General features: G+C 38.8%; 1 protein-coding gene across 1 annotated transcript; it reads left to right on the top strand.

The window, feature by feature from the left end:
* Positions 1 to 1125: 1125 nt before the first annotated feature.
* LOC307105618 (small ribosomal subunit protein uS8-like) lies at positions 1126 to 1582 on the top strand. Its single transcript, XM_079781475.1, has one exon. The coding sequence runs from the start codon at positions 1149 to 1151 to the stop codon at positions 1500 to 1502; it is 354 nt and encodes a 117-aa protein (XP_079637601.1). The 5' UTR covers positions 1126 to 1148; the 3' UTR covers positions 1503 to 1582.
* The last annotated feature ends 9758 nt before the right edge of the window (positions 1583 to 11340 follow it).

Below are 11340 nucleotides of genomic sequence, written 5' to 3'. Positions count from 1 at the left end.
GCTGGTGGGGGGCCGGAGCGGAGACACAACACACAGGAGCGCCTGGCCCGTCCCCAGCGGACACAACGCAGCGGCCGGGGGTGTGGTCCGAGAGGCCACCGTGGGGCTGGGAGCACGCCCCCAACCCAGTAGACACAACGCGGAGGCCGGCGCTGTGCAGGTCAGGCGTGGGTCCCGGCCCACTGCGGGGTGCCTCCTCGCACAGCGGGAGGTGGGGCGCATCCTCGCTGGATTTCAATAGCTCCCTGGGCCTCTAGTATGAGGTAATATGACTCTACGTTAATGCATAGCCTCCTTTTCTCTACATATCTATATATTTTTTTCTCAAAGCCTGAAGGAGCTCAGTATTCTAAGGAAAACTTGTGTCCAGGCCTATGCTGGACTTTAAAGTTTTATTTTCCCAACCAGCAGTTACAAAATAGATAAGGACTGGCTTGTTAAAGGAAGGAAATATATGAAGAAAAGACAGTTGCAAAGTAAGTCTATATCAGTTGTTCTGTAAAGATAAGACATTCAAAATAAGCATTATTTTAGGGGAAACGTTTAGATCACAGAAAGAAAATTAGAACTAATAATTTAGACAGTTTCTTAAGTAATGAAAATCTACCTGTGAAAAGGGGCACATCCAAGTGGATGATGGTCTTGGGTAGAACAAGTTGGGAAGGTGACCCAAGATGTGTGGTCTTAGGTCCAGTCATGGACTTTGAAACACTATTTGCAGTTTTAGCTGGTCAAGAAGGTAACCCTGTCTCTCAGGGCAAATGAGTATAATAGTAGTTGGATAAGAAAAAATAAAATGTGTATTAAAATGGAAAATACATAATAAGCATATTTAAACCTATCATGTTAATATTTTTCTAATAGTTTTCCAATATCTGTATTAGTCCATTCTAGAAGCATTGCTTCAGTATATTATTTTAAGGGGTTTAAAGCCTTTTTAGAGGTTAATATAGTACAGACTTATAAAGAGTATAATAAGTTACTTTTACAATCAATATGTAAATGTCTGGGGAAATCTTATTTAGTAAATTAATATTTTTTGATGTGTTAGTTATATAATAAGCATGAAAATATTTGGGAAAAGTTACTTGTTTAAAAATTAGTAAAGAGGACATTAGGTCTTTCCGCCATCGGTCTGTGCCGCCACAATGGTGCGCATGAATGTCCTGGCTGATGCTCTGAAGAGTATCAACAATGCCGAAAAGAGAGGCAAACACCAGGTTCTCATTAGGCCATGCTCCAAAGTCATCGTCCGGTTTCTGACTGTGATGATGAAGCATGGTTACATTGGCGAATTTGAAATTATTGATGACCACAGAGCTGGGAAAATAGTTGTGAACCTCACAGGCAGGTTGAACAAGTGTGGAGTAATCAGCCCCAGATTTGATGTGCAACTCAGAGATCTAGAAAAATGGCAGAACAACTTGCTTCCGTCCCGTCAGTTTGGCTTCATTGTACTGACAACCTCAGCGGGCATCATGGACCATGAAGAAGCAAGATGAAAACACACAGGAGGGAAAATCCTGGGATTCTTTTTCTAGGGATGTAATACATATGTGGAAATAAAATGCCTCAAAGGACACACACACACAAAAAAAAAAAAAGAAAAAAAAAGAGGACATTAGACAGACTTTAAATTGCTGTGATCATTCTTTGTGTATAAAAGCAGCCTGGATTTTGTTTTTAGCATTTCTCACATACTAGTAAACATGCTTTAGAACAGGGATTGGCAGAGTCCATAGGCCAAATCTGGCCAGCCACCTGTTTTTGTATAGCCTGAGAACTTAGAATAGTTTTTACATATTATTTTTCTGAGATATAATTGACATACAACCTTGTATAAGCTTAAGGTGCATGGGCACAGTGACTTTTATATCATTCCAAAATAATTACTATAATAAGTTTAGTTAACATTCACCACCTCATGCAGTACAAAAATTTGCTCTTATCCCTTGTGATGAGAACTTTTAGGATCTATTCTTTTAGCAGCTTTCAAAGACACTATACAATAGTGTTAACTATAGTCATTGTGTTATACATTATATCACTAGTACTTATTTATCTTATAGCTGGAAGTTTGTACCTGTACTGTTTGACCTCCTTCATTCAATTCCCCCCAAACATAAATGTTTGTACATTTTGAATTACATTTTTAGCACTTATATTTTTAAATAAAATTTTGATAAATACCAAGTGAGTAATATGTTCATTACAGCATGATTCACAATAGCCAAGATGTGGAAACACCCTAAATGTTTATGGACAGATGAATGGATAAATAATGTGGTGTATACATACAATGGACTACTATTCAGCCTTAATAAAAGGAAACTCTGCAAATGTGATAACATAGATGAACCTTGAAGACATGCTAAGTGGTATAAGCCAGGTGTGGAAAGAAAAGTATTGCATGATTCCATTTATGACATATACCTAAAGTAGTTAAATTCATAAAGTTAAACAGTGGAATGGTGGCTCCCAAGGGTTGGTATGGAGAGAAAATGGGAAGTTACTGAACAATGGGCATAAAGTTTTAGTTAAGCAAGATGAATAAGTGCTAGCGGTCTAATGTACAACATTGTACTTATACATAATAATGTATTATACACTTAAAAATTTATTGAGGGTAGATCTCATGGTAAGTGTTTTTACCACAATAAAATATGATTAAAAATAATATTGCAAGACACAAATATTATATCAAATTAAAATGTTAGTGTCCATAAATAAAATTTTATTGGAATCTAGCCACGCTCATTCACATATGTATTGTCCATGGGTGCTTCTGAGCTACAGTGACAGAATTGAGTAGTTACAACAGAGACTTGCATAGCATCTTCAATTTTGCCCCCTGGTTCACAAAACCTGAAATATTTACTATCTGGCCTTTAGAGAAAACTTCCCCAACCCTGATGTTAGATTGTAGGCTCCTCTTCCCTGTTCTGTCAGTAGTGTTTCTTTGTCCGCTTTGTGTCTTCTATAAATTTATTGAAATCACTTATTTATGACTTCTCTTATTCTTTTCATCATTGTGCACTTATTTTAATTCCTTTGCTAATATTTTGGAAAGCTAAAATATATGTAGCATGCCCTATATCCTAAATTATGTATATACACTCACTTAACTTACATAAGTAGAGAATAACTGTTCTCAGTACAATAGGCAAGTACTATTATTTAGTCTACTCTGCAGATAAGGATAGTGGGGTCAGGGAAGTTAAGTAACTTTTCCAAGATCATCATGCAGCTAGGAAGTGTTGAGGCAGGATTCAACACAGGCAATATATCTTCAGATTCTTACCTGCCACACTACACTGCCACTGATTCTTGTGAGAAAGAAGAGGCGACTCATGTGGTTGGTCCATTATCACGGTCTATAAGTGATCAATGTAGTTTAAATAAACAAACAAAAAAAATCTGAGGATTTTTTTTTTTTTGCAGAAAGGAGGGGAAAGAAATGTGCCCAAAGTGGAGGAAAGTGAACTTCTGTGTTCAGCAAATGTTAGTTTCTTCTGCTTCAACATTTTGCTCAGGGCTAGTTCTGAGGTTTACTGTTTAGCAATAGCTCAAGTTGCCAACTGATAAATAAACCATAGTAGAGGGGAATACAGTGGACTATAGGGCTTGTGATCCCTATTGTTTTAAAGATTTGGTGGTATTTCCATTTTTAAATGCTAGAAGTATTTCCAGAAGTCTTTTAGAGAGGTGGTCTATGAAAATAAATGTTGTGGACAGATATATGGGAAACCAGGCATACCATTTTGCTCTCTTGGAGATTCAGAATTTTTGTAAGCAAAGTAAATGCCCTCAGAAGACTTTGCATTAAACATTTTTTAATTTTTAGCCCAATGTAAATGACCAGAGTTTTTAATTTTCATTTTTTGCCTGTATAATATCTGTCAATATTATGATAAATTAGTGTTCTGTGGAATAGACTTTGGCAAATGTTATTTCCCATTTTTTTAAACCTATAGAGCAAGGTTGCAAATTGTGCATACTCGAATGTGAAAAAAAAATTCTATGTTATCTACAATGAATTTCATCTTTTTCCTGAGCTTTTATCTATGGAGTAGTAGGAGAACAGATTGGCTGAAGGTGCCATCTGGGGTAAACGAAGATCAATATGATATATTTTTTTTCTTCTTTGGGGATAAATACTTATTCAGTCTCTCAGATGGCCTTCTCCAGCTCCTGCTTCTTTCCTGAAGGAGGCATCCAGGGGTGTGAGGGAAGGGCTTCCCTGGCTCTTGATGGTCTTGGGATGCATGCTTGCAGTTGTTTGCTGCTCTTAGGGGCATGTCTCCTGGCTGACTGGGCGCTGCTGGCCCTATTATAGGCAATCTACAGCCGATGCCACTTTGTTTTCTTTGCAAGGATCCATCAGTGCTCCCAGCTGACCTGGCCTCACTTTGCTCCTTAGTGACTGCCTTGGCCTTTGTCCAGCCTGCTGTCCTGGTGTTTACTAAGCCTACTCTGTGAGGTCATCATGCTTTGCCCAACAAGCCCCTTGGCAGGCCAGCTGTTCTCAGCTGCACAAACTCCGAAACTGGGGAGATTTGAGAAAGCTCAACCTCTGAACACATCGCACTACCAAGGAACTTTGGCTGCATCCAGGTTGTTGCATTTGGGGACAGGGGACACCTTGAAAGGTGCTGTTTTCACCAAGTCTCCCATAAGAAAATGAGTGAGTGGCTATAGCCTACATCTCTAACAATGATCTTATCCTCATATATAACAAACATCTTCCTAAAGTCTAGGAAATGGAAATGCGGAAACACCAGATTGACAACTTCCAATCTCTTCCCTCATCCCCCTCCCCCAGGACAGAAACAGCCAGGTGGCTCTTTTATCTCTTCTTCATTATATTTTCCCTTCTCTGTCCTGGTTGTTGATAGGGGTAGGGAGTAGCCCTCCTCATTAGTAAACCCTGGATTCTAAGTCCTTCAGCCTATTCTTTCTCCAGATAGCAACCGGATGAGCAAGGTTTATTGTTTTGCTGCATATCCAATTGTATTTAGGGTATAAAAAAACTGACTTTCTCTTTGTCCTTTCTTTACATTTATTAGGTAACAAATTTGATCTTCCCATAGGCAGATAGATGCCTTATATGAAATACCGTTTACTCAAGAAGGCAAAAGAACAAAACACACAATTTGAACCCATTACCAGCTTTACATAGGTCCTCTCCTAGGCAGTCAATGGTTTTAAATGCTTCTTTGACACTGCTATCCTTTGGATTTTCTTTTCTTGACCCCTCCCCTCTTTTTCAGGCTTATCACCTTTTGTGCTTCTAAGAGATCTCATTTCCTTTAAAAAGTCTCTCTTCAGGTTACTGTTCCTCTGACTCACAGACCATGGTGATTTTAAACATGCTAATTCTTTTAATTGCTAAGCATACACTCATTTCCAATATCTATATTCTAGCCAGAACCTTGTATCTGGTTGCTCTGCAGGCTCCTCAAAGTCTACACACTGAATCCGCTCACTGGATGGTGGATTCCTCTCTTGCATGTGCCATCTCATTCAATGACCAATGACTCAGCCAGTTCCTTCGTTTAGATTCTCATAATTTCTCACATGGGCTCTTTTAATAATGTTCTAAAGAATCTTTCTGCCTTTTTTCTTCTTATTTCACATCACTATGCTTCCATGTTACTCTTAGAATGCGCCTTTAATATCCTTTGGGGCCTCCCCCATTTTGTCCTGCTTCACATCTGGCCATTCCCCATACATTTAGTTTCCTCTAGCCAGTCTTCTAGCAGTTCTTAGAATGCTTCCTGCTCTTTCATATTTTGCTGCTTTAAAAAAAAATCCTATCTAAAAAAAGAGTAATATGCAAATTGACCATCACTCCAATACACAAGTTCTTCTGGGTCACTTTGCTTTCCCTCATTCAGTGAGTTAATTCCCACTTATGCACCATGAGTGGATTCCTGCTACCTCTTCTAGAAGCCATTCCTTGAGAGTCCAGCCTGAATAAGGTGGCCTTTTTCTGTGCTCCTTCACACATAGCTTTAATTCACATATTTTTTTGGAACCATCACACGTATTTTTATATTATCTCTCTTTCTTTCACTTCATTTGGGAGCAGAAACCATGTCTTGTTGATTTATTTGCCCCTAGCACCCAGATAGAGCTGGATACTCAGTAAGCCCTCAGTAAATGTTTTTGAATGAATGGAGGAGGTCAAATTGAATAAGGAAAGATAAAGGTCCTTGGATTTGGTTAGCAAAAGGTCTCTGCTGACCTTGGAAAGATGAGGTTCAGTAGATATTTAGCTTTCACAGTCTGGGCACTGAGATGCTTGTAGGGAAGGCTGCATGTTGAACACCAGCCTCAACTCTTGCCATGATGCTTCATAATGGAGAGGAAAGCTGTTAAGAGTTTCTCAAAGTGAAATGTGAAGCAATTAGAGTGACAGAAAGATATGAGTGATTTGGGTGAGCATGGCTTTTAGCCACACATACAAAAAGCAGCTAAATGCATCTGCTTCAATAAAATCAAGAGCAAAACCTTTGTAATCACTCTGAAAACACCCAAGGCTTGTTTTCCTTTCTGGGGAAAAGTAAAAAACAATTTAGCAGCTGGGTACTTCATCATTTGAACAGTAGTTTCATTTTTTGAGTTACATTAAAACACGTATATAAAGCCATAATCTTTCCCTTCGTGTCAGATGTCGCTATGCTCAGTGGGGTAGCAGGTGCAGCCCGTGGTGAAGACCCTCACTCTGCCTGGTTTCTGTGTAGGCCCCACCCACTCCTATCAACATTCCTGCTTACTTTCCCAACAGACCTCTAGTGCCCCAGCTGCTCACTGTGGACCCCATAAGGGGCTGTCAACACGAAATCAATAATTTCAGCTGGAATGTGAAGGCCCACTGTGGTGATGAGAAGTCAGTAGATAATAACAAATGACTTTCCATTCCCCATCACTCAGGAGGAGCGGAGGCTGGTGAGGGCTGCTGGAGACCTTGAAAGTGTTTGGGAAGAAAAGAGCAGGTCAAAGATCTAGTTAACCCAGCAAGAGGTATTTCAAGAATTATGCTCACAAGTAGACTTGGAAGCCCCAAATAGCAGTCACCAAAGATGGCTTGAATTAATATTAGGGGATGGCAGGGGGTTGTGAGGGGTCTATGGGTTAGGGTTTTCCCGAGAAACAGAACTGAGAGAAAACACACACACACACTGTCCCAATTATGCCCCATTTAATTAATTATCTGTCTAGACTTAGTGGGAAAAACACAGGTGACCAGGAGTCAGCAATAACAGCTTATCCCCTGGTACTTCAATGTCTAGACAGCTGAGCCGAACCGGAACACATGACACACAAGACAGAATTGGTATGCAATCACACAGGGTTTATTTGCTTATTCCTAGTGGGTCCTAGGCTCCGGCAAAGGCCACCCAGTGATGCTCACTGAAGGACAGACAATGAAAACAGAGACAGGCAGGCGGCCGCAGTTGGTTCAGGCTCACACAGCAGAGCAGTCAGGGGCTTGTCTCTCGGAGTGACGTGGAGTCCTCCTCTTATCGGGCAGGAGACCTCAACTGAAGACGCTCTCAGGGTTATATAGACCGTGGTAAACAACTTGTGTCCTTATCAGTGTGGGCCTTATGCTAGGAGCAGGGCGTTGACACTTTTAAGGGCTCAGAGCTTTTACATCAAGATAGTGGGGTGTTCATTAATTTTGGAAGTTACAGAGTATTGGGGGTTTCCACACAGCAAATATTTCACACAATAATTATTTCATACATTAGAGGGGTTACATTATTATAACACTTTTATTGGAATTTTTATCTTTAGATACAATCAGTAGGGTGAGTAATCTTGGGAGGACACATGTGTTTACATTGTCCTCTAGGCAAGGGCATCCAGGGATTAAGCATAAGGATTCCCGTAAACACCTGGGGGTCTGCACATGCACAGACTTGTTTTGAAAGGTCAAGGAATAATTAGGGGAGCCGCCTTCCACACTACTTAAGTCTCCCCTAAGTCGGACTTCTGATAAACAGGGCAGGTGGCCTTCCACACACTTCCCTTTTCTCAGAATGTCTTCCTTACAAACTTTCTAACCAAGTCCCGTGTGCTCCCCAACAAATTTTAACTGAAATGCCTATCTTTAGGAAAGTTGACTAAGATTATATTATCTCTCATCAGATGGAATGAGGCTTGAAGGAAATTATCTTGTCACAAAATAACATAGACATATTGCTTCTTGCACATCTGAACACATGGACATTTATCCCACTACATATGTTTAGAGTGTCCATCCTTTACAAGGAAGTGCTGGTGCAAGACATTTTTAGGCATGAGTGCTTTTTCCTGTATTAAGAGGAAGAATGGTTTGGTGTTGAGGAGAAACAGAAATAATGTTTTGTTGCTTACAATACAAAACAGAACAAAGAAACCATTATGCAGATTTTTAGTTTGTTCCTCACTTAAAAAGAAAAGGAAAAGAAACAACCTGAGGCATCTGATATAATCTAGGAGACCAAGATCACCAAATCAAGGATACATTTGAGTTGCTTTGAAAAGAAATGTGTTCAAGAATTTTTCCTATTCTAAAGAAAATGTTTAATTTTTAGTCTACGTGAGTAATATAAAATATGCTATATTTTAAGTCCCCACGTCATCTTATAAGTTAGACAGTATTAAATTGGGTTCTGAAGAAAAAAAATCTGAACTCAGTTGCAGTGTTGTGTGGCAACAGGATTCTCAGTCAAAAGCAATGGGTTTGGGAAGATAATGGGGGGATGAGGACAAATATGTAATACCTTAATCAATAAAGAAATTTTTAAAAAAGCAATGGGTTTGGTTCAATTTAACAATGAGATTTTGTTCCATGTCAGGTGTTGTGCTGGACACTTTGAGGAGATAGCCCCTGTCTTGGAGTTTTCCACAGTTTGACAAATTTTAACTGATTTGAGAAGGAATCTGTCATTAGTGACTGAGGAAAAATACTGTGTATTCATTGTGAGGTAGCTGTGAATGAAGAAAAAAGGTCTTCCTTAATTGCACTATATAGAACTCCTTCAACAATTTATCTTTAATTTAAAAGGAAGAATTCAAGTATCTATGATTAAATATAAGAGGATTTTAAATTGTAATGACCCAGAAATGGAAATGGTTGAAAGAGATTGAGATGGAAACAGCTATTTTTAGCATCTAACAAACAATTTGGCCGATGCCTTCTAACCAACATCAGTCTCAATGGTGCTGTACTGTGTGTTCTTGAAAAATAATGAGTTTTAACCAATTCAAATTTGATTGATAGAATAATTGCTCTCAAATATCCATATACAAAAGCATTACTAAATCCAACTTCATTTAGAAGTCAACTTCTAATAAAAGTTTAATTCGATTTAATAATCATTTCTTTGGCATCTATTATGCATACACATGAGGTGCTGAACAAGATGCTTTGAGGGATGTTGTAATAAGTAAAGCATGGCTCAGTTTTCAGAGATGAGGGCAGGTTTTTCTTTCTAACCTTTTAACGGCTGTATTTCCAATTTTTAGGACAAGTCTTAATACATAATTGGTGTTCAAATAAAGCTCTATATAGTATGAGCTATGATGTGAGGCTTTACGTGTGAAATACTTTAAACAGAAAGTGCAATTAGATTATAGGAGCAAAGCAGTTATCTTATCCTGCTGCCATTTTATCTAAACACACTCAAAGATAAACGCTATTCCCTCTAGGATGCAAGAGAGAGGAAGCCTTGAGCCCCTTTCCTGTAAGTTGAATCCCTAACTAAATGCTCATATTGACACATACGTAAGATCTTTGAAAATATAGTAATTATATGGGGTAACTGTTATTTTCCTCCATTGAGAATTTAAACAGACTAATTGAAACTTGGAGGTTTTATTTGCTATATCTTATATTGAGAGCCGAGTTCTTCTGAAATATAAAATTACAAATAAAATTACTTTTTTTTAATGCTGACCTTTGTTTCTGAGTCTTCCTTGCACAGTTAGCATGGATTTAGCCTGGACCTCTGGGACAATTACAGGTCCCAGCTATGGGAGCAACTACATTGTGTTATCTGAGACGTGCATCTCATGGGCCCCAAGAACCTGGATTTGCCTTTTACAGCTCTCAGGGTGAATCTTACCGTCTGGTAATAAAGATTTTACATTCACTTACCCTGATTATAGATTTAACCTAGTTTTGTTCATAAAGCAGCTTTTCTATTGCCTTCAGTAGTGGAGGAAACACTGGAATATGTTTTTGATCTTACTATAAAACACAGGGCATCTATTCTCTTTGGGGAAGAGATAATAAGCAATCTAGCGGCTTCCTATGTATGACCATTTTGTTTATTTTTATTGACAATTCTCTTATTACCTGGCACTTGAACTACTCATCTCTTTGTCACGGGCTCAGTTGACCTTGGTTTAGTCAGACCAATGGCTTGTCTCAATTGTGGGGTTAACAAAGTATTCCTGTCAATTCCTGTGCCATTGAATATTTTCCTTTCTGACTGCTGATAAAATCAACTTTGCTATTTGTCTTGGTTTCAAGAAAAAAAAGGATACTCATTTCACAAGCATGCAAATTAATCAAGAATCAACCCCTGGACCAAGGAATGTCACAACCAGTGCAACTTTAAGATCTTTTTTTTGTGTCCCTGACTTTCATGTTCTGATGCTGTTGCTACCAACCCTTGAGTTTTTTAATGAGAGATCAGCAGGTGTGTTCAATTTCAGACTTCATGTGTCAGGTCTGGTGGCCATTGAACCTGCCTGCCCTGGTTAAAATACCTTTATCATTTTAAAATTAGAAACTAAAAGAATTTGTTCTTATAGATGACAACTCCTGGGTGAAAATTAACTAAATGATTAAAAGACTGTTTCGTACTTTGCTTGTTTTCTTACAGACTCCTGCATTCTAAACAGTCTGGTCTAGATGCTGGAAGTGGTCTGTAGGGTGAGACCTGGAGGACCTGGCTGGCCTTCCATCTTCCAGTTTAAAGCCTGAAAGCCAAGGATTGTTTTGGAGAGTCTTTGAAAGTGTGTGGAAATATCTAAAGGTCTGTGACAATTGCAACGCACGAATCTGTATCTGCTCTCGGTGTTGGCTAAAGTTGTAAAATTGAGGCTGCCTCAGACATCTCTGTGTCTGTAAGAGAGAAAACAAGCATCTTTCTTCTTCTTACTAAGAATTTAGTCTTTTATAAGCGTCTCTTAGTAACCATAGCCCTTTTGCATCTGTGTCTAACATTTTTTTGTTACCCTTTTGGAAATTGGTCATAGGAATTTGTCATTTATGCACACATGTCTACTGTGTCTAATCAAATAAAAGGCATTTTAGGCAGGGATCAAAGGTATCAGATC

The sequence above is a fragment of the Cnephaeus nilssonii genome (genome assembly GCF_951640355.1).
Source record: "Cnephaeus nilssonii genome assembly, chromosome: 9".
In the NCBI taxonomy this organism is placed as follows: domain Eukaryota; kingdom Metazoa; phylum Chordata; class Mammalia; order Chiroptera; family Vespertilionidae; genus Cnephaeus; species Cnephaeus nilssonii.
Note: the sequence above shows the minus strand (reverse complement) of the source record. Positions and strands in the feature narration are given on the sequence as shown.

What these genes read in the sequence shown, in the direction of transcription:
- LOC307105618 (XM_079781475.1), top strand. Translation starts at nt 1,149, where the DNA reads ATGGTGCGCATGAATGTCCTGGCTGATGCTCTGAAGAGTATCAACAAT.